This window comes from Myxine glutinosa, chromosome 1 (genome assembly GCF_964187855.1).
Source record: "Myxine glutinosa chromosome 1, kmMyxGlut1.1, whole genome shotgun sequence".
Classification (NCBI taxonomy): Eukaryota; Metazoa; Chordata; class Myxini; order Myxiniformes; family Myxinidae; genus Myxine; species Myxine glutinosa.
In genome coordinates, this window is record NC_136261.1 from 139,634,558 (window position 1) to 139,657,866 (window position 23,309).

The 23,309-nt window shown below is 47.5% G+C and overlaps 1 protein-coding gene across 2 annotated transcripts in view; it reads right to left on the reverse strand.

The window, feature by feature from the left end:
• Nucleotides 1–23,309, reverse strand: part of NUP50 (nucleoporin 50) — a 62,741-nt gene that overhangs the window by 34,878 nt on the left and 4,554 nt on the right. For both annotated transcript variants that reach the window (XM_078777537.1, XM_068118958.2), the window contains exons 4-6: nucleotides 14,294–14,474; nucleotides 6,838–7,473; nucleotides 6,268–6,361 (exon numbers count right to left, since the gene is read on the reverse strand). In XM_078777537.1, the coding sequence (XP_078633663.1) occupies nucleotides 6,268–6,361; nucleotides 6,838–7,473; nucleotides 14,294–14,474 (911 nt within the window). The remainder of the gene's footprint in view (nucleotides 1–6,267; nucleotides 6,362–6,837; nucleotides 7,474–14,293; nucleotides 14,475–23,309) is intronic.

A 23,309-nucleotide genomic window follows, 5' to 3' on the forward strand; every position in this document is an offset into this window, starting at 1 on the left:
ACCTGGATGACGTCCTGGTACATGCCCAAACGTTCCCCCAGGCACTAGCTAATTTGGACCAGGTGTTCGGGTGCCTCAGACAGGCAGGGTTGAAGCTGAACCCGAGTAAGTGCACTTTGTTTGCAAGAGAGGTGGCCTATCTAGGTCACGTGATTGGCCGCGAGGGGGTAAAAACAGACCCAGACAAAATTAAAGCGGTAGAGGAGTGGCCCGCACCACGTACCATCAAAGAGGTGCGGGGATTTTTGGGACTCTGCTCCTACTACCGGCGCTTTGTGGCGAAATTTGCGGAGTTGGCCCGTCCCCTCCACCGGCTTACGGAGAAGGGGACGCGATTTAATTGGACACGGGAGTGCCACGAGGCCTTCCAAAAATTGAAGGGGTGTCTAACATCCGCACCCCTTCTAGCTTACCCCACTAGTGACGGGACATTTACCCTGGACACGGATGCGAGCCAGGAAGGATTGGGCGCAGTTTTGTCTCAGACACAGGAGGGCGTGGAGAGAGTGATTGGTTATTATAGTCGGGCCTTAAGTAGGCCCGAGAGAAATTATTGCGTCACTCGCAAAGAGTTATTGGCTATGCTGGCTGCCATGAACCATTTCCACCCGTACTTGTACGGGCGGAAATTTTTGGTTAGAACTGACCATTCCTCCTTGCAATGGCTCCTTCGGTTCAAGGAACCGGAGGGCCAAATTGCAAGGTGGTTGGAAAAGTTGCAGCAGTACGATTTTGATGTGGCCCATAGGGCCGGGAAGGCCCATGGTAATGCGGACGCACTCTCTCGGCGTCCTTGTCTGGGGGAAAACTGTAAATTTTGTGCGAGACACGAGGAGAGGGAGCAATTGGGCGATTCCGCCCCGATTCTCGTCGTCCGGGCAACCCGGGTGAGAGGGCCAATTTTGCCACTAACCGCGGACGAGGAATTTGGAGAGTTGGCTTGGAGCACGGCCCAGCAGGAGGATCCTGTTCTGGGGCCGGTGTTCCAATGGGTCAAATTGGGGCAAAGACCAAAGGGGGAAGAGGTCACCCCCCTCGGGGCGCAGACAAAGGCATATTGGGCTCAGTGGCAGACCCTGGAATTGAAAGGCAACATCTTGTATCGCAAGTGGGTGGAGGTTCCCTCTGATCGAACTTCCTGGCTGGTGATAGTCCCTGACAAATTCAAGAACGTCATATTGCAACAGGTGCATGGTACCCGCTCCGGCGGCCATTTGGGCAGGACAAAGACAATATCTCGGGTCCGCCGGAGGTTCTATTGGGTGAATATGGGGCGCGACATACAGGACTGGTGTCGGAGATGCGACGCCTGTTCTGCCAAAAAGGGACCAGCACGGAGGATGAGGGCCCCCCTTCAATTACATCAGGTGGGGGCCCCCCTTGAGCGGGTGGCTATGGATATTCTAGGACCGCTGCCCCGCACCCGCCAAGGTAATAAGTATATCCTCGTTGTGATGGACTACTTCACCAAGTGGCCGGAGGCCTACGCCCTCCCCAACCAAGAAGCAGGGGTGGTAGCGCAGGCCTTCGTGGAAGGATTTGTGTGCCGGCATGGGATTCCACAGGAGTTGCACACCGACCAGGGACGAAATTTTGAGAGCAAATTACTAAAAGATGTGTGCAGTCTCCTGTCAATTCGAAAAACCAGGACAACGCCTTTAAGACCTCAATCTGACGGGATGGTGGAAAGATTCAACCGAACTTTAATCCAACAACTGGCACTGTTCACCACCACCCGTCAGGATGACTGGGACGAACATCTCCCTTACTTGCTCATGGCCTACCGAACCAGCCAGCACGGGGCCACCGCATGCAGTCCAGCGTTGCTTATGTATGGGCGGGAGTTACGGGCTCCCGCCGACTTGCTATGCGGTCCCGTGCCAGACACAGTGGTTAACCCGCCGAGGGAGGGGTACGCACGTCACCTAGAGGAAGGCATGGAGCTAGTCCATGCCTTCGCCCGCCGCCAACTCCATCTGGCGGGGGAAAAGATGAAGCGCAGGTACGACGACCGGAGCCAGGGGAGTCAATACGCTCCGGGGATGAAGATTTGGTTCTTTAATCCCCGGAGGCGGAAGGGAAGGTGCCCAAAACTCACCTCCCCCTGGCAAGGCCCAGGAGTCGTCCTGTCGCAAATCTGTGACGTGGTCTTTAAGATCAAAATGGGGCCACGAGCCCTCCCTCGGATCGTCCACGCCGACCGGATAAGACCTTACACCGGCGAGCAGGCGCCCCCGTGGATCGCCTCGGCTTTAGATGCCGAGGCGGGACCCAGTACCTCTGAATAAGGGGGGCTTATTAGTGCCAGAGGACTGGGGGATTGAGGAGCGATAGGCCCGGTGGGAGAGGGTGGCATCCCTGCCACCTTTCCCATGTGAGGGGGGCAAAGGAGCAATAGCTTGTGGGGTGTATGGCAGTGAAAACTAGCCCGGGTGGGTTAGGATATGGTGTGTAGGGATCTAGCGAAGATGACCTTAGGTAACGTTAAGGTTAGTTAGTGACTGATACCTGTAGTGGGGACGCAGGCAGATTAGTGTGGATTATAATGACGAGGGAGCGCAATAGTTTAAAGGGACGACTGGGAAGCGCAAGTTTCAGAAGGGAGTAGTTAGCTGAGATGATGCCGTGTTTGTGAGAATTGAACAGGTGTGATTGCACAGGGGTGCAACTGGACAGGTGTGTGGAGCAGTGTATGAGTAGTGAGTGTGTGGATCAGCGCGAATGCGCTTGGGGAGAGAAGGGTGCAGGTGGCACCAGGTGTGAGAGCACAGGTGTGCAGGTACCGGTGTGTGGAGAGAGTTGGAGTGAGTGGTACGGAGTGGTGTGCATGGTGCGAAGGTGTGGATGGGGGAAGAGTGGACCCCTTTCACGAGCACCCGGGGCGGGTAGTGTAAGTGTTAGGTAGAGGGTGCAGGTAAATTGTGGTTGGATATTGGCATTTGTGGTGCGGTTGCAGAATGGTGTTGTGAATGGGTGCATTAGTGTTGTGGAAATGGCTGGGCGTGTAGCCTGTTAGTGTGTGTAGTTGGTTGGGCACTCCACCACTGTGAGGATGTCGGCCAGGTGAGGCCGCAGGTGGGCTCTGGGAGCCGGTAGTTGTGAGTGGGTGCCTGAGGATCCCGGGTGTGGATCGGGCAGCCCAGTGCCAGAGAGGGCACGGAGTGGGGAGAGAGCCAGAGGGCCTTCCCCTGGTAGTTAGGTTGGGGTGAGGAGCAGGTAAGCTCGGAGGCAACTGCAGTGGTGGAGGTGTGCAGGTGGGTAGACCCACTGGGAGAGGTACACGTCGCAGCCCAGAAATTGTACGAGGGCACCGGGAGATGAATCGGGGGAGTGAGACCCCAAATTGAAGAGCACCACAGTTTGGCCAATGGGAATTGGTTTTTAGAACCCATAGCGTAAGAGGGCCAATGGTTTGGCCGGAGAAAGACCCCGGGTAGTGTAAAGTTGTTAAAGTCATTTAGGAGATAGTTAGGATTGATGAACCCGTCGCACCATACGCAGCCACTTACCTGTGATGATGATGACTCCACACCTGTGTTTTCTTTGTTTTGTTGCAGGAGATGAATCGCTGTGTGGATTTGTGAGACGCATCACGACGTGGATGAGACATTGGGGTGATTCCATCTCTCCCTCCCTAGGAGGGACTGATGATGAATTGGTAATGGCAAATTATGATGTTGAGTTGGAGATGGCAAATTTTGATGAGAGTTGAAAATGGCAAATTTGATTGGTTAGGAGGGAGAGAAGACGAATTTGGTATATGGGAGGAACGGGGAAGACAGTAGGGATGTTTGTTGATTTGTAAAGTAGATGTTTATGAGTAGTGTTGTGTTGTGTGGATGCAGTAAGGGGTAAGGGAGGGGCCATGTAGGTTACCTGGTGGGGGGGGGGCGTACGATAGGAACGTACCTGTCTCACCTGGTTCCCATGTGCCCCCAGTGTGCATCACCTTACATTGCGTGCACTTTTGCGCCCTTACCACCTTACTCACTTGTCTGCTTCTTTTGTCTCCCACCTCCGAGGATCTGGCTTTGGGGTAGAGAGAGAGGAGAGAGAGGTGCTGGCTACGCAGTTGTGGGCCTGCACTTTCGCTGCTTGCTGCTTGGATCGATACACCATATGGACCGCAATGTTTGTGGCCACCCACCATGGACCGCAGTTCGTTTGCGGCCAAGCACCACCCGGGGATGGACCTATGGGTCAACGTGGCACCTATGCCATACAGGTGAACCACTTTTAGTTAACACCAAGTGCACCACAAGAAGAGCAAGAGACACCTGCAGGGTTAGGGGTTGTTGAAGTTATTTTTATTCCAATGAACAATGGTGACTGCACCGATTGGTGGTGGGGTGGTGCTGTTGATGCTCGGGAAAGGGTGCTCTGCACGTTATTAAAGGCCGTCGGCCACAGAGCACTCGTGGGTTGGTGTATCGATGTTGGCAAGCGCGCTCTCTCTATGCATAACATCTGCATGTGTTCCTCCAAAAACAGGTCCTGGATCGTAGTGTAAATAGCAGCGTAGTCTTGTAAATAATGCTCCCTACCGGCTGTATGTTTAGTTTGAGAATTCTTTCCGGATTCGGTTATCCTGTGGGTGTGTTTCTGTGAGGAGAAGGGTGCAACGTCGCAGGGGGACATATTTACTCATTTGTGAATATCTGTAAAACTGTCGCACTCAGGGTAGAGTTAATAGTAGAGGGAACTACATTGCGTGCCACACTAAAGTAGGTAAAAATTTATCGGGTCGGGACGCCCCGAGGGTAGAGAAGGGTGCAATGTTGCGAATATGGAATTTGGCCTCCATATCCGCTTGTAAATATTCCCCTATTTTCTCCAATACTCCCCAACTTTCCCCGATCCCCCATTCCCTAGTCCCATTGCATGTAAATAACAATCAGTAGAGCCGATCTTCCCCTTCATCCCCCCATTAAATGTCGTGCCCAGGTCCCCCGCACCACACGTAGACAATTATAGGACATCTTGCTAGTTATTCTTAATCTATGTCAGTTAAGGACTTGTTTCCATTCATTATGACTCTTCGTTGCACCAGAATGTGATTATATGGCACCTGTTAGGAAGTTTAGGACCTCCCCATACCTCTCCGCATCTCTTCCCCATGAAGAAGCGCCAACTACAACAACAACAACAAAAGAGGGGGGCGGCGCGGTGACGGCATGGGGAGTGGGCGTCCTCCTTCCGGCTCGGTTAGCCACCATTGACCACGCGCTCCACGGGGTTACCACGAAGGGGCTCCCTGTCGGCCCCTCGTCAAGGGCGGAGCCGGTAACCCCCGCACCCAATGAGAAGCCATGGGCCGATGCCATCTGGGGCGGCGCTAACGAGCCGAGGGCGTGTCACTCCCCGCCGGAGATATACGCGGCCCCGCGCCGGACGTGAGGGGAGATGCGCCCCGAGCTTGGAAGGAAAAGACGCCACCCTCCCGAGCGCTGAGCGACCTCCCCAGCTTGAGACCAAAGTCGCGACCCACAAGCGCTGTGATACCTTCACGCATCTCTGGACACCACCGTACGTGATTCTGTCCCTGAGCCAGGTGCACCTGAGCCATCGCGACCTGCCTCCCCTTTTCATCAACCCCCGTGTGAGTCAGCATTTTGTCCCGTGTGTCTGTCGTCTGTCCGGGGATAATATAAGAGTGTGTCTAAGTGCCTGTCTTCCTGTAATATACCTCTAGCCCCTGTAATCTAACCTTTTTCCGTACGAATATACTTGAGAATCGAAACCCTGGTGTCGTATTGTGTCATTATAACCCAGCCGGGTGTCTTCTCTTTCCTATTGAGCCAGCGTAGCGCGATTAGTCAACATTCGGGCACAATCGGGTAACTTGTACGGATACGGCGGCCATCCCGCTCGGCCCACCATACCATCAAAGTCGTATCTGTAACAATATATATATATTTGATACTGATAAATATACCGGTATGACCGCACCGATATCAGAAAACATTGATATGATACGGAGCTTATGCCGTCCTTCGGATGGACGTTAAATTGGACACATCCAATCTACCGGCGTTAGTTGGTGAATGTTAAAGATCCCTTGGGGTCTTTTGTGCAGAGTAGGTGAGCTATCGCCTGCACGCTGAAAAAAAATTCGAATTCCTGTCCTAACCTACAGGGGCCACTGCAGCAACAGCACAAGCTAGGTGCTGCCTCTGAAAGAAGAAAAATATAGACAAATGCAAATGGAATTGTTTTGAAGTAGCTACGTCATGCACACACCATCAAATAACTCGAGTGAGAACTCACTTCTTCGAATAGAATGCTTTTTCTTCATTCACTTGATTAACAATTGGCTTTGGGGGTTCAGTGTTCTCTTCTTCATCTTGACCTTCCTGCAATACTACATGGAAGGGATAAAGACAGGAAACCATAAATAAAGCAAGAAAAAATTATATATATTGAGAAGCCTAAAAAACAAAACGGCATCAGCTACCTGTAAAACTGCCAATCAGGCAAGGATTGTGTATGATATTTCGACTACCGTGTGATCATCTTCCACAACTGTGCATACATTTGCGAGGGGTTATGTATCCCCTCAAAGGGGAAGGGCCATCGCTTGACGAGCACGCATTGTTTGGTAAATGGCTGATAAAGCCTACTCGGTAGTTGATGCATCAGGCCTGAGCCTTGCTGCATGGACAACTATGCCAGGTACTATGTTGTCTGTTTTGAATAAAGGTCTTCCCAACCAAACTAGTTTTTTTGCAAGCCTTATATTAGTCCTCTTACTGCAACTAGGCACATGTTGCAACATATCTTAGGGGCAGTGTTTACAAATTAATCAACACAAAAGGAAAAACCAGCATTCATCCTTACCATTGTCACCTGGTGTGCTTGGCTTCTGAGTAGAAGTGGTACTGAAGGTAAAAGGCTGTGATTTTGGAGTAAAGGATATAAGTGGTGATGTACCGTCATTACTGCCATCTCTAACAAAAGAAAAGGTTGGTGGCAAGGTCGTGGAACCGGGGTCATCTCCTGTTTTTGGAATGTTGGCCTGCCCAATTGATGGGCTTTTCTTTTCTGCTGCCAAATTGAAAGAAGAGATTCCAGACGGTTTATCTTTGCCTTCGAGAGCAAAAGAAAAAGAAAAGTTATTCGAGGCTTTGAACCCTGACGCGTTAAGTTTCCCAAAGTAAAAAGTGCTGAGGTCTGTCTTCTTCTGGTGTTTCTTTCCATGCTTTTGCTCTATCACAGCCAGGTGCTCCTTGTAGTCGTGGAAAACAGGCGTGAGGTCACACAATGGGTTGCGGTCAACATGCGATGATATCCAATCTCGCACAGCGCAGTTGAGAGAACGCAGGTGGTGCTTGTACTCTGTGCTCAAGCTATCTTCTCCAGGGGAGGCTTCACATGTCATGCCCAGCTCTGGTTCAGGCTCGGACTCGCAAACAGATATCGTAGCAAGAGTAGCGGGTGATTTGCCAGAGCCATTGGTGTTTGCTGTTGAGCTACCTGGCACAGAAGATAATACAAGTTAATAGTGCTGCAATGCCAGTTTTAAAATCATGCAGATCTTTCAGAGCCACCAGAAAGATGCAAATTAGGTTGCAGCAGCAAATCAGTATGGCAATGGGGGGGGGGGGGGGGGGGGAGGAGGAGGAGGAGGAGGAGGAGGAGGAGGGGTACATAAGACTTCAGGACTTCCCTTAAGAGTTTTAAAAGCGGAACAAAAATACATGTCAAACTGAATAAATAGCCCCGTGGGGCGGTTATTCCCCCACGGTTTGAGATTTTTATTAAATTCCCTGAAATGGACGCGCAACCCCCCTTTTCAGCCTCTTATAGGGGGTAGATCCAGATGGGGAGCACAAGCGCATGAGACATTACTGTTCTGATGCATTGTGCCAAAGTTGGTCCATATCACGTGGTTGGTAGTTATAAAACCACCTTATAGAGGCCATTTTTCCCCACAGAGCAGGGGTTGGCCTTTTTCGGGCACCGTGGTCCCCTTTTTGAAGCAATGTTTTATGGCCGGATGCCCTTCCTGCCGCCAACCCTGTTGGTCGCCTCTTGCGACACACAGGGACTTACCAGTGAGCTGGTACTCAATTTGCCGACCTCGGAAGGATGGCAGGCTGAGTCAACCCCCCTGGCGTTAATTCAGCGATCAACCGCGATTTGAACCCAGGATCCTAGGATCCCAAGCCGGCACCCTAACCGCTAAGCCAACACCAGGTAGTTGTGGAGACAATATTTTCGTGAAAATGATGGATTCGGGGAGGGACCCGTGACCTCCTTTCCAGAGGAGATAAAACTTAAGGTTTTATCTGGGCATGGTCCGGATCTGTCTAGCGATTACCGAGAAGATTTTTGAATGAAATACCAAAATTTGGGTCAACCTCCCCTTTTATGCCCCCATTCCACTTATGCCGATTGGCCCCGATTAGCCCCGATCTCCAGGTCGGGAGCGATCGGGACACTTTGGGAAAAAACTGGTCATCTACGCTGTATCTACGTCCTAAGTACGCTCCGATTACGATCACTACGCTGTAACCACGCTCATCGTGGGTAGATTCGGTCCCTGAAGATCCGATCGAAGCCGTTTAGAGCCGCTGTTTTCCCGCTCGCGTATGCTGTAACCACGCTGCATTCGCGATTGCCGCCGCTCTGACACGATGCATTCCCGATCGCCGCCGATCTAAAACTGATCCAACGCCGATGCTGTCGATCTATTGCCGTTTCAACTACGTCATTCCCGACCAAACCGATCTAACTACGCTCTATTCCCGTCTTTAAGCCGACTAAAAAGCAGATTTCAGGTCCCGATCCGTATAAATAGGGCCCGATTTGCTTGCCGATCATCAGTATCGTCGAAGACAGCCATGGATCAACATCAGAGAAATGGCCGTCTGCAGCTCGCTCTACTTCTCCAACAATATGCAATTAATGAAAGAAGAGCTGCTCAAGTGAGAAGAAGAATGAGAAGAAGAAGAAGAGAAACCAAAGCTTTCAGAATCATTGGAATCTCCTGTGATGAAGCTATCTCCGAGGGCCTTTCACTCACTCACCGCAGGCAGGTAGGTGGTCTTTCTGTCTTCTACCGACTCCTCTCCGGCCTTGCTCCCCCAGCTCTCTCTGTGCTTTGTCCCCCAAATATTCCTTCAGGTCGCACAAGATCTGCCAGCAACCCTCTGATGGTTAAACTGCCGAAATCTCGGCTCGCTGCTCACCTTCACTCTTTCATTCCTCTTTTCTCCCGCCTCTGGAACAAACTCCCACACTCACTTCAATCCCACTCCTCCCTCCAGGTCTTTAAAACAGCTGTTCACCACAATCTCTTATCTTTCCCCATCCAAAACCTTGATCTTTTCTACCCCCACGAATTCACCCCAGATCTAGCTTGTTTGAAATTCCAACTTCTTTACTGGAAGTCCTGGCAGTGTCCATATGTTTTATACCTCTCCCACCCCCCCCCCCCCCTTTCCATGCCTCCTCCCCCAAAGCCCTCTCCCTCCCACAGATCTCTCGATGTCCCTGCTCTCAGATGTTGTGTTTGTGTTCCTCCCCCTCTCGCCCCATCTTGTCTACCGCTCCCCATGTTATATGTTTTATGTGTCGGTTTGTCTTTCTGTGTGATTAATGTTAGCTCTTTCACGAGCCTCGATCTTGTATACAAAAAAAAAGAAAAAAAAGAAAAGAAAAAAAAAAGCCCCTCAGTTCTGGGTCCGGCCATGGTTGACAGAAGAAAGAAGATTGCAGTTTGGGCACTACGACCGCTTGATGAATGAACTGAGGCTGGAGGACATCAACTCTTTCCAGAACTTTGTGAGGATGCCACCTGCTCTCTTTGATGAAATCCTCCACAGAATCACCCCGAGGATTGAGAAAGAAGATACCAGGCTGAGAAAGGCCCTACAACCTGGAATGAAGCTCGCCATCACCCTGAGGCATCTGGCTACAGGAGACCTCTACCCAACTCTCTCCTACGACTTCAGGGTCAGCAGAAACACCATCGTCAAGTTCATTCCGGAGGTGTGTCAAGCCATCGTTGCAGAGTTCAAATAAGAAATGGTGAAGTGCCCTACCACCCCAGAAGAATGGACAGAAGTCGCTGATGATTTCGAAAGTAAATGGAACATCCCTCATGTGCTCGGAGCTCTTGATGGCAAACACGTCGCCCTCAGATGCGCACCCAACTCAGGCAGCCTCTACCACAACTACAAGGCCTTCTTCTCGATCGTGTTGATGGCACTGGTGGATGCCGACTATAAGTTCTTGTGGGTGGATGTTGGTGGAATGGGACACGGCAGATGCTCAGATTTTCAATGCTTCGGAGCTCAAAGAGTGCATAGAGAATGAAACCATTGGATTCCCCGACCCCCTGGCCATGCGGAACGATGATGAAGAGATGCCATTCTTCATCCTTGGAGATGATGCCTTTGCTCTCCGCACCTACTTGATGAAACCCTATGCCAGACGTGGACTCTCTCCTGAACAACTCGTCTACAACTACCGCATCTCAAGGGGTCGACGAGTGGTGGAGAACGCCTTTGGCATCTTGGCAAACCGTTGGCAATGCTTGCTCAAGACACTACAACAGTATCCTGAGGTGGTGCGTGACCTGGTCGAAACTGCTATCTGTCTGCACAACATGCTCCACATCCGGTTCCCAAGTATTCAGCATGCCGAGGTGGACCAGGAGGATTATCGACACAACATCATCCCTGGTGAATGGAGAGATCACGCCAACATGTTAGAGGTGGAGCAGGCAGTTCGAGGTAACAGGGACAGTGTAGAGGCCAAGCGTCAGATGGAGGTACTGAGACTCTATTTTAACAGCCCTGCTGGTGCAGTTCCATGGCAGGAGAGGATGGTGAGACATCATTAGAGACACTATGGGAAGGAGTTGAAAGACATTTTGGAGGACATTGTTGTATTGTTATGTATTGCATTGATAATGATTTCTATTGATATTCATGTGACAATAAACATTATGAAACTTGATATTCAATGTTTGCCTTGTGTTGGTTGGAAAGGGAGAAGTTATTATTGCTGGGTTGAGGGGATGAAAATGCATTGCAAAATGAAAGGTCTTCAAAATAAAAGCTAAAAATTTGACAAGTTTTTGCTGGGTAGAGGGGATCAAAGTTTGCATTCACTTAATTAAAAGGTCATAAAATTAAAAGCGGTAAAATTGATCATTAATAATATTTGTTTAACTTGTACCGCTTTTAATTTTAGACCATGGGGTTATTGGGCAATGCAATTTGGCTCATGCAGTTATCAATTCCACTTAACAACGTTGACAAAAATTGTCGTGTCGAAATACTTGATCGGGTGAGGCTGATGCAATCCTGACCGATTTATATACAGCGGCTTTGATCGGCATTGGAGCGGGACGGATAGGTAACGATCGTCGTCGAAACGGCACAAGATAATCCTCCCGCTGCAACGACGCTGTAATCACGATCAAGCCGTTCTAACTACGATCAAGCCGTTCTAACTACGATCATTCCGATGGACTACGTTGCATTCACGCTGTAATCACGATCAGTCCCGCTATTTCAGATCGGGATGGAAATTTTAAACATGTTAAAAAAAATCCCCCCGATCTATTTTTTTGTCCCGATCGACAAAGATCGAAGACGTTCCGTTTACGATCATGCCGATTGATCCCGTTCCAAATAGGATCGTTCCCGTTGTGCAGATCGGGGTCGATCGGCATAAGTGGAATGGGGGTATTAAATGGGCAGATCCGAATGGGGAGCACAAACCCAAGAGGCTGTGCTGCCTTGATGCATCGTCCAAAATTTGGCCCATACCCAGTTAAGTAGTTTATGAGAAGATGTTTTTAGTCAAATGTTAAACGCTGTACGCAAGTACGTACATACGACCTGACAACGGGATGCACCGAGGCTATTTTGGAGAAATAACCAAAAAAAAAAAAACTTAACACGCACTCACATGCACGATTGCAAAGCAGTCTCCTGCTGCGCATGGGGTGGGCTAATAAAATGAAACCATTGTGGCATGCCAACGAAATAATTTTTAGTGTCATGCTAGCTTTATGATGATGGAGGCAAGTTTGGGCTGAAAAAAAAAAACATCACATCAAACCCCTGCCCTCACCCAACGCCCCCAAGTTTCCCAGAAAAACGAGTGTTACGCCGAGGTCCCCCGTCGGTGAAGTGATGCGAGTTGACAAAGTGGAAGACGCAGGAAACATGGAAGAGCCGATAATATTTGCGAGTGGGTTGGAGACACACCCACACACCAGATTAGAAGTTAGTAGTTAGTTTATTGTCCCCCGTCGCACCGTGGAGCGAAAGGGGGACTATGGCTTTCCCCTCCATCCGTGTGTGCGTGCGTAAGCGAAGGACCGCATTCGAATTTGGTGTGTGGGTGCAACCCACGTCAAAATCCAAGATGGCCGCCGCCATGTATGTCTGATGCCATGTATGTATATCATTGGCCCAATAATCATCATTGGCCCAAAAACGCTCATAAAATCCACCAATAACTTTGCCCTCAGCATCGACGGTATCCCAGTATCCACCTCCCCTCACATCCGGAATCTTGGCATCATCTTTGACCAAACGCTCTCCTTCGACAAATACACTAAACAGATCACAAAGACGGCCTTCTTTCACCTGAAAAACATCGCCAGTCTCCGTCCATCCCTCTCCTCCACGGCTGCAGAAACCCTCATCCACGCCTTCATCACCTCCCGTCTGGACTACTGCAATAGCCTCCTTTATGGTTCACCCTCAACAATCACCAATAAACTCCAATACATTCAGAACTCCGCTGCCCGTCTACTCACCCAACCACATCACCTCCGTCCTTTACAAGCTTCACTGGCTCCCCATCTCCCAGAGAATCCAGTACAAAATCCTCCTCTTGACCTACAAAGCCCTCCATAACCTGGCCCCATCCTACCTGGCTGACCTCCTCTCCAGACACCCTCCCAACCGCAACCTCCTCTCTGCTGGTACCAACCTCCTGACCCCCCCCCCCCCATCCGGACCAAATTCAGATCCTGGGGGGACAGGGCCTTCTCCATCGCTGCTCCCACCCTCTGGAACTCACTACCTCACACCATCAGAGACTCCTCCTCACTCACCACATTCAAAACATCACTCAAGACCCACCTGTTCAACACTGCATTCAACATTTAACCCACAGCATTTAACCCCTGACTATCTCTTCTCCTTCTCCCTTCTTTTTGCTTTGAATATTTCCCTATTGATTCTTGTTTTTTTTTGCAATTGTTTTTATGTTTTGCTATGCATTATGTTTTGCACTCTGTCAAAGCGTCTTTGGGCTCCCTGAAAAGCGCTATATAAAATAAATGCATTATTATTATTATTATTATTATTATGTCTGAACCTTGTGAGCTGAATATCTTGAAAAATAAGTGAAGTACCAACTTCTAATCTGGTGTGTCTGTATCTAGGCATGAGGAAGAACTATTGAAAATTGGGTCGCCACGTCAAAATCCAAGATGGCCGCCGCCATGTATGTCTGAACCTTGTGAGCGAAATATCATATCATGGCATGTTTTCTGCGTCTTCCACTTTGTCAACTCACATCACCTCCCCGACGGGGTACCTAGGCGTAACGCTCGTCTCTCTTTGAAGTTCTTGGCAAACATTTTTATATCGTCACTGCTGCCAACGCGACGCCATGGCATTATTCATTACATTCATTCATTCATTTAATGATCATTAAACATTATTCTTACGCTCATTAAACATTCAGTAAACATTAAACGATCACGAAAATAAAAACGAAAAACATTACGAAATTACATTCACACCGTCACGTCAAACAGCACCGTGAACACAAACATCATCATAACATCGTCACAATGAAAACAGTCACAAACGTTACGTTACGTAATTCAAACCAAGATCACATCGAATATTGGAGAGCCCATTGCTCAAACGATTTGTTTTCTCTGGTTCGTTTATCAAGTAATCAGATGTACATACACGTTAATCTTACAGCCGCCATGTTGGTGCTCGCCGTCACTGCGATGTGAAGCGAACGTTATGCGGGAGTCCAAACCTGAAAATGCTCGAGTCCAAAACTGAAATTGGAAAAACAATATAGCCTATTTTACTCCAGGGGATCCCAGGATTACCCACCCAAAATATCGTTGCGATCGGTTCAACAGTTTTTGCGGTACCTTCGAACGGATGGACAGACAGACGGACGGACATTTGGTGAATTATAGTAATATATATTCTCACATCATGTACACAAGCATCATGCAAACTGATTTTAAACACATTGTTGTTGGTTACCTACCATAAGTTATTTCCTTTACCTGTCGTGAAAGAAGTCTTGGCGAAGGCTGAAGATTCTGTGCCACTGCAGTTTGAGAAGCTTGGCGTCAAACCAGCACAACCATTCGCCAGAGGCGAGCTAATCAACGATGAGCCAAACATGGAGGAACTTCCCAAAGAAGGAAGGAGTCCCGTAAATTCTTTGAAAGCTCGAGAAGTACCCTACAATGATAGTATTTATAACCGATTAGTGATTTAAAAAAAAAAAATAAAAGCCAAACTAACGAACCTTTTTAAAATCAAACAGAGAACTTTGCCCAACCCTCCCCCACCCCTCTACATTTTCAGTGTGTTCACCCTACTCCCCATGATAGTTATTTTACAAGCATAGACATGTATCAACATGAACTTACTGACCTCTCCCCCTCTTTCCCTTTACAGTAACAATACAAATCCACTTGCGTGTTGTGACATCTTCCGGGTATCAAAAATCATGCATGGAGTAACACGCTCATGTGGACTCAAGGGCATTCTTAGTCACTGGAGGCATTATGTTTTCAGGTTGTCCGTCCGTAAGTGATAGGTTTTCGTTTCCACGATAACTTGAGAACAGCTGAAGGGATCTTTGTCAAACTTGGTGCAGGTATGTATAATGAGGTAAAGATTAACTGATTAGATTTTTGGGGTAACGAGGTCAAACGCCAAAGGTAAGAGGTCATGTAAGGTAAAATCCTGTTTCATTTTTATGTACACAGAATCGAAGCTCGTGTAAGAGCCAACACATAGAACATGAAAACGTGCACAGACACATAAAACATGCAATGAAGAGAGTGGGAGACAAGAAGGGGAGAGAGGGAAGCACGAGCACAACAACAGAAGAGAACAGGGACGTCGGTAGATCTGTGGAAGGGGTACACGGTACAAACCAAATGAACACTTCTAGGAATTTCAGGAAAGAAGATGGGGATTTAAAGAGGTGGATTTGGGGTGTTTTAACGGGGGTAGAAAAGACCAAGGTTTTGGATGGGGGAAGATAAGAGATGGTGGTGAACAGCTGTTTTAAAGACCTGGAGGGAGAAGAGGGAATGAAGAGAGTGTGGGAGGTTGTTCCAGAGGCGGGAGAAAAGAGGAATGAAGGAGTGAAGGTGAGCAGAGTCTTGATATTGGCAGTTTCACCAGAAGAGGGTTTCTGGCAGATCTTGTGTGATCTGTAGGAGTATTTGGGGGACAGAGCACAGACAGAGCTGGGGGAGCAAGGCAGGAGAGGAGTCGGTAGAAGACGGAAAGACTACCTGCCGAGACAGAGACAGAGACAGAGACAGAGACAGAGACAGAGAGAGAGAGAGAGAGAGAGAGAGAGAGAGAGAGAGAGAGAGAGAGACAAAGGCCCTCAGAATCAGCTTCCTCATGGGAGATTCCAATGATTCTGAATGCTTTGGTTTCAACCGCGTGAAGCCGAGCTAGGTGTGAGAGAGCAGTATTCCATTGAGCTGCAGATGAAAGCCTTGCATGTGGTGAGGAGCTCAGGTGTGTCAAGGAAGGTCTTTGCACGGCCGGAGGATGCCCAGTCGGCAAATGGCTTTGGAGGCCAGCTTGGAAATGTGGTTTTTCCAGGAAAGATCATGGCAGATAGTGAGACCCAAAAGCTTGAGTGACAGAACTTCAAGAGGAGTGTTCAGAAAGTAGATGCGAGGGTTGTCCAGACGGTCTTTTTGGAGAGACAAAGTGAGAGTGTGAGATTTGTCAGGATCGAAAGCCATGAAACCAAACCTTTTCAGAACTTTTGCCATGATAACCTGTGAACCAGTGATGGGATTCTGACCAAATTTGGTACTGTTATGTAGAATGATGTAAAGATGAACTGATTTGATTTTGGGTTCAATAGGTCAAAGGTTAAAGGTAAAAGTCTGCAGTAGGTCTATCACTTGAGAAAGGCTGAAGAGATACAATTCAAACTTGGTACAGGTATGTATAATGATGTAAAGATTAACTGATTAGAATTTCGGGTCCCGAGTTCAAAGGCCAAAGGTCAGAGGTAATGTCAGGTAAAAAATGTAATAACTTGTAAACAGCTCAAAGGATTTAAATTAAAACTTGGTGCAGGTATATATAATGGTGAAAATGAATTGATAAATTTTGGGGTCCTGAGGTCAAAGGTCATGTTAGGTAAAATGTGACAACTTAAGAACAGCTAAATGAATTTAAATCAAACACTGGTACAAGTATTATAATGATGTAATAATGTGGGCAGAAGCATATCGTCCGATGTCATGACGTCAAAGAGTGTCGTTCTAGTTATCTATCTATCTATCTATATTATATATATAAAAGAAAGATTTTGTTTGTTTGTTTGTCTGCACGCAATAATCTCCTGAACAGTGAAAGATAGGAGGAAGCCTCTGAAACAAAAAATGTCGGGACGGGCCCCGGAAAGGTTATAGGCGAGGTGGCGAGGCCGGTCGAAGCCGCCTCGGCCAGGCTGGACCCATTTCACAATTAAAAGCTGAGCAGAATCATAGTAGTCAATCTTCTATGGCTGCGAGTAAAAGCTGAATTATAGTAGTAAATTCATTCAAAAAGAACTAAAAATGTCGGGACGGGCCACGGGAAGGTTATCGGCTAGATGGCGAGGCCGGTCGAGGCCACTTCGGCTGGGCTGGGCCCATTTCGCAATTAAAAGCTGAGCTGAATCATAGTAGTCAATCTTCTATGGCCGCAGGTAAAAGCTGAATTATAGTAGTAAATTCATTCAAAAAGAACTAAAAATGTCGGGACGGGCCACGGGAAGGTTATCGGCTAGATGGCGAGGCCGGTCGAGGCCACTTCGGCTGGGCTGGGCCCATTTCGCAATTAAAAGCTGAGCTGAATCATAGTAGTCAATCTTCTATGGCCGCGAGTAAAAGCTGAATTATAGTAGTAAATTCATTCAAAAAGAACCCGGGCAACGCCGGGTGCTTTCGGCTAGTTATTCATATAAACACCATCGCTTCCAAGGCTTGTAGTGCAGCTTGTACAAAAATCACGTGTAGGAGAAAGACGATATTAATGGACACCAGTGTACTTTCATATAAATTACAAGAACATGAGTAGACAATCAACAAATATTTACCCCACATGCACAGCACAAAGAGTGGGGAGGTGGGTGGGGCTTAAACCATTGGTTTACTCTGTTTATCAGTCTACTTCTATGATCGAGAAAAGACGTAATTTCTACTGATTATATTTTGAACACGAGGACAGAAACAAAATGGAGCACGAACCTGCAGCTTAGCAATACAGCACTTTGGCTCGAAATGTGGCAGATTGTACGGTCAGAAACAGTTTTAGGGATGTCAAAGGATAAAAACAGGCACGAAGAACTAATGTATTGTGTTAGGGTGGTGCAATCGACGTTAAATTCCGAAATGTATTTTTTAACTAGCAAAGGTATTCGGTGTTGGGCTAGCGGCTAGGGTGCCGGCTAAGGATCCTAGGATCCTGGGTTCGAATCCCGGTCGATCGCTGAATTAACGCCAGGGGGGTTGACTCAGCCTGTCATCCTTCTGAGGTCGGCTAATTGAGTACCAGTTCACTGGTAATTCCCCGTTTGTCGTTAAAGGCGGCAAAAAGGGTTGGCGTCAGGAAGGGCATCCGGCCGTAAAACATTGCTTCAAAAAGGGGACCGAAAAACAACAACCACGGTTCCCGAAAAAGGCCAACCCCCGCTTTGCGGGAAAAATGGCCTCTAAAGGTGGTTTTATAAAGGTATTCGGTGTTGCTTCGTGACGGGAATATGAAGAGGGGAAGATGGGGGGCAGGAGGAGAAAGGGAAGGGAGAAGGAAGAGGGAGGGGAGAGGGAAAAAGGAGTGTGCGGGGAAGGAGGGTATTGGAGAATAGGATAAGCACCACAGCTTCCACCCCTTGCCTTCCCTCTTCCCACCCTTGCCTTCTCCCAGGCTCCCAACCCACCCCTTCCCGTACATGCAAACACACATCGAAAAAATATCACTCAAAGGTGAGCAACAAAGTCATTAAAAAATATTTAAGCAAAAAGACAAATAAGAGTGTCACGGTAAGAGAATGATGAGTCCGTGGTGTACCGTTCCCAAGCATATTGTAGAGCGCTCGCCAAGCAGCTTAAGCACTCATGCAAGCACTCCAACAATAGTTAAGATGGCTAGTGTCCAACAATGTTTGAATTGGACAAATGACACTTTTGTAAAAGTTGGAAATGCTGCTGAGGTCAATCCCACAGTTAAAATTTTGAAATTTGGTTCAGGTGAAGAGATTATTGAGTTTATCACATGTTAGTTGTAAAACGTGTGCGGAAATTAAATAAAGGCACGAACACTGGCATTTATTTATAAGCATTGTGATGTATAAAGGTTATACAATGATTCGTAGGTATGAAGATCTGCTACATTACCATTCATAGATTTGAATCTTATTGTACAGAAACCGACTTGTTCTGAGGCAAGGCATATTGAGCGAAGCAAACAAAATTGCAGAATTAAGACCCCAAGCTGAGTGAACTGAACGCAGGCTGACCAAAGGTAAGCTTGTTTCTAATTTTAGTGTAAAATATCTTCAAAAAAGTTGTTTTAACAAATGCAAACACCCAATTTTTATTCATGCACCCCTTTGGAGTTTGAGAAGTATGCATGCAAAGTTTGAGGCTGCAAGGTTTCATGGTGTTGGAGTTATGGAGGATGGACAGACGGGTGCACGTGCACACGCACACATGCAAACGCCCTTTTATTATAGATACGACCGTTACAATCTTTTTATTCAATATAAATTGAATTATATGAACACGGGAGAACACAAATCACCTGATTTGCACTTTCAAACCCTTCCGTTTGGCAGTACTTGGACATAAATAGGGTGGTGTACAAGACCGCTCCAAGAGTGCGAAACTTCCAGAATATATTTTAACGATTTTTAATAACATTATTTTACTTATAGTTGGGGGCGGGGGCCCGTTGGCCCATTGGACCAAACTTTCATTGGTCTTCACTGCCTTGTAGCATACCTGCCTGCCGGATTCTGGGATATTTTGGGTCTTTGGGATATTAAAGGGTTTCAAAGGTCGAAGGGGCCTCAACAATCTAAAGAGTTAAAAGGTACATTTGAATAGTACAACAACAAAAAAACAACAGGCATTTTAAGGCCATTTTCCCTGATAGAGCAGGGGTTAGCCTTGCGGGCCCCATGACAATCTTCTCCATTTTGCCCTATTTTCTGCATCTCTCCTTGTTAACCCCCTTGCCCGCATTTTTTTCTTCCACCATCTTTAGCCTAGTCTTTCTCGGTCTTCCCCGTCCTCTACTTCCTTCTTCATTCATTTCCATCACTATTCTCAACAAGTCACTTTCATCCTTCCTCAACACATGACCAAACCATCTCAACCTGTTTCTCTTCACAGCATCCATCACAGGCTCTATTCCCATCATCTTTCGCAATTCATCATTTGTCTTCCTCTCTCTCAACGATACTCCACACATCCACTGAACCATTCACATTTCCACCCTTTCCAGCCTTCGTTGCTGCTCTGCGTTCATTACCCATGTCTCACTCCCATAAATCATAACACTTCTCACACATGCAGCATACACCTTTCCCTTCAGCTTCAACGACACTCCCCTCCTCGTCAGCGCGCCACTTAGTTCCCGAAACTTCTTCCATGCACATCTCACTCGAGCAACCATTGCCGAGTCTGATCCACCTTCTCCATTCACAATGTCTCCGAGGTAGCAAAATGTTTCCACACCTTCCAGCTTCACGCCGTCTCCAACATCCAACTCAACATTGACTCCATCTGCAGCTCCCTCTCTGTACACCTTACACTTGAATATAGCTGCCACACTGGTCAATGACCCTCTCAAACCACTACATTTTTGATGAACCCACTCAGCGCACATTGTACATTGAATGGAGTTCACTCCGACACCCTTCCTGCACACAGCACGGCCACTTCTCAGTTCTTTCCACCTCACCACATGCTTTAGCACATGCCATCACCTTCGTTTTTTCCGATATTCACCTTCAGACCTTTTGCCTCCAAGCATTCCTTCCACTTGTTCATCTTTTCCTTCAGTCCATCCATACTTTCCGCAATCAACACCAGATCATCTGCATACAACTCCCAAGGTAAACCCTCCTTTAAATTCCGAGCCAGCACCTCCATCACAGCTACAAATAGTAGTGGACTTACTACCGACCCCTGATGCACTCCCACCTTCACCTCAAACTCACCACTGTTCCCGTCCTTCGTCCTTACAGCTGTGCGTGCTCTTTCGTACATTGCCATCACTACTCTGATCAACCATTCCTCCACTCCTAACTTCCTCAATGCCCATGTCACTACTTCGTGTGGAACCCTATCGAATGCCTTCTCCAGATCAACAAACCCAAGAAACAACTTCTTCCTCTTCTCCATGTACTTCTCCTGCAACTGCCTTACAATGAAAAGCGCGTCTGTCGTTCCTCTTCCTGGCATAAATCCAAACTGCATTTCATCGATCTTCAATTTCTTCCTTATCCTCCTCTCCAACACCCTTTCCAATACCTTTATTCCATGCTCCAATAACTTTATCACTCTGTACGAGCCACAGTCCAGAGGGTCACCTTTCCCCTTGTATAGAGGGACGAGGGTCCTCAGTTCCCAATCCACTGGAATGCGGCCTTCTTTCACCACCAGATTGCAGATCTCTGTCATTCTCTTCACACCCCAACTTCCCTCTGCCTTCAACATATCTCCCACAACTCCCGTCGGCCATCCCACTTTTCTACTCTTCATTACTTTTATTGGTTCCTCAACTTCCTTCTCAGTTATCTTCTCTGCCGGTCCGAAAACTGGGTTACTCTCGATGATGCTGTCACATTCATTCTCTGCATTCAACAGCATTTCCATATATCTCTTCCATCTTCCTTTAATTCCATCTGGGTCCACAACGATTTGTCCCACTTCATCCCTCAAGCAACTCACCCCCATCACATCTCTCTTTCGCTATCTGCTTTGCAATCCTGAATACCGCTCTCTAACCCTCTTCCGAATCCAAGCGTTCTCCCAACATTTTCCTATATGTCTCCTGCGTCTTTGCTACCTCTTTCTTTGCAGCCTTCCTGGCTGCCTTATAACTTTGATGCTCTGCCTTTTCTCCCCCGGTAGTCCGGCAGCTAAGCTAAATATAGCATAACAATTGTGCATTTTGTGAGGAAAGCACCAAATTTGGCACACTAGTCGACTATCATATTATGAAAAGATCTGGATATTGGGCCATCTCAGATTCAGAGATTTGATTTTTGCAAGATTTGCAGATTTTGCAGATTTGCAAGCTGAGATTGCAACGCCAGGGACAGCCGACTCCTTCCTGCGAGCTGCCCACGTCACCCGCACAAGAAGAGCTCATCAAATCACTGCAGCGGCATTGCACATCCTGCAACACCTCGCGTATGAATGCCACTGTATGACATATGCTGATGATGCAGAAGACCTGCCTGAGTTCGAAGACTGGTGTCACCAGAGAGGAGAAGACATTCCCAACTTCCAGTACTGGGCAACTGTGCTGGAATTAGAGATGTTGGTACTGGTCTACGTGCGTTCTCTGCGGCAGGCTTCATTCACGATGTACCTTGATGCCCTGACGGAACTGGTCCCATGGTTCCATGCCTTAGACCACACACACTATGCCAGGTGGGTCCCTGTTCACCTGAGGGACATGGTTGCACTCCCAATGAAGCACCCAGATGGAGCCAGATAATTCAGGGCTGGCAACTTCACTGTACAGAAGATGAAGAAGGTGTTCTCTTCGATCCCAATCGAATCGAAATCTTGCAAAAATCAAATCTCTGAATCTGAGATGGCCCAATAGCCAGATCTTTTCATAATATGATCGTCTACTAGTGTGCCAAATTTGGTGCTTTCCTCACAAAATGCACAATTGTTATGCTAAGTTGCCCCACTACGGGATCACCTTCGCCTTCTGCCACTCCTTGAACTTCTTCCTCTTCTCGTCAGTCCTCTTTCCAACTTCATCATCCCACCACCATGTTTCTGAGTCCCTCGATGGTCCTTTATTCCATCCACATACCTCACCAACGGTTCCCAATAGACTATCTTTCATTGACATCCAACCACTTTCAAGCTCAACTACATCATCCTCTACCCTACTCATCCTCTTTTAATGCCTCCCTTACTGTCACCTCTTTCAACCTCACCTTCATTTTGGGTTGGTACTTCACCCGCCAAGCTCTCCTCGCACCTTTCACCGTTATGTCGCAGACAACCAAGTGGTGATATGAAACAGCCTCCTCTCCCTGTCTCGCCTACGTACTATCAGGTCGTCAACGGTTGTCGTCGACCTACCGGACGTGTATGTAACAAGATTATTGTCCTCTTTCTGGAACTGAGTATTACAAATCAACAAACTCCAAAATCCTTTCACCTTCTCCATTTCTCACACCAAATCCATAACCCCATGAACTCCCTCAAAACCGTCCATACTCCTTACCACATGTCCATTTAGGTCTCCTCCCATCACAACAACGTCATCATCTTTGACGTTTTCCATCAGCTTCTCTGTCGTACATTTCAATAGTACGTAATACATAATTAATGAAAAAAGTATGACACCGAGAGACACACTCACACACCCCTCATTAATTTATAGTACATTGAAGTATGTGTGTGTGTGTGTGTATATATATATATATAATATATATATATATATATATACCTGGACTCTGCAGGGTAATGAGTTCTTTGAACTCAGCTTTTTTTTTCTTTTCTTTTTTTTTTCCGTAAAAGTTTTCTTCAGGACAAAGAGCTCGATAACGAATCAGTGTTCCATGGGATAGCGCCAAGTGAGGTATCTCTGAATCTCAGAAATCTCTGAAATCTCAGAAATCAGAAATCTCAGAAATCTCTGAAAAACAGTACAAAGGTTCCTTCTTTCGCTTTATCAAATGCATGTTAAAACATGAAATATGCAGCGCCTTGTACCAATTGGCAAAAGGCGGCGCTGCATAAATACAAATTTATTATTAAATAATGGCGCCTTGGGCTATCAAACGCC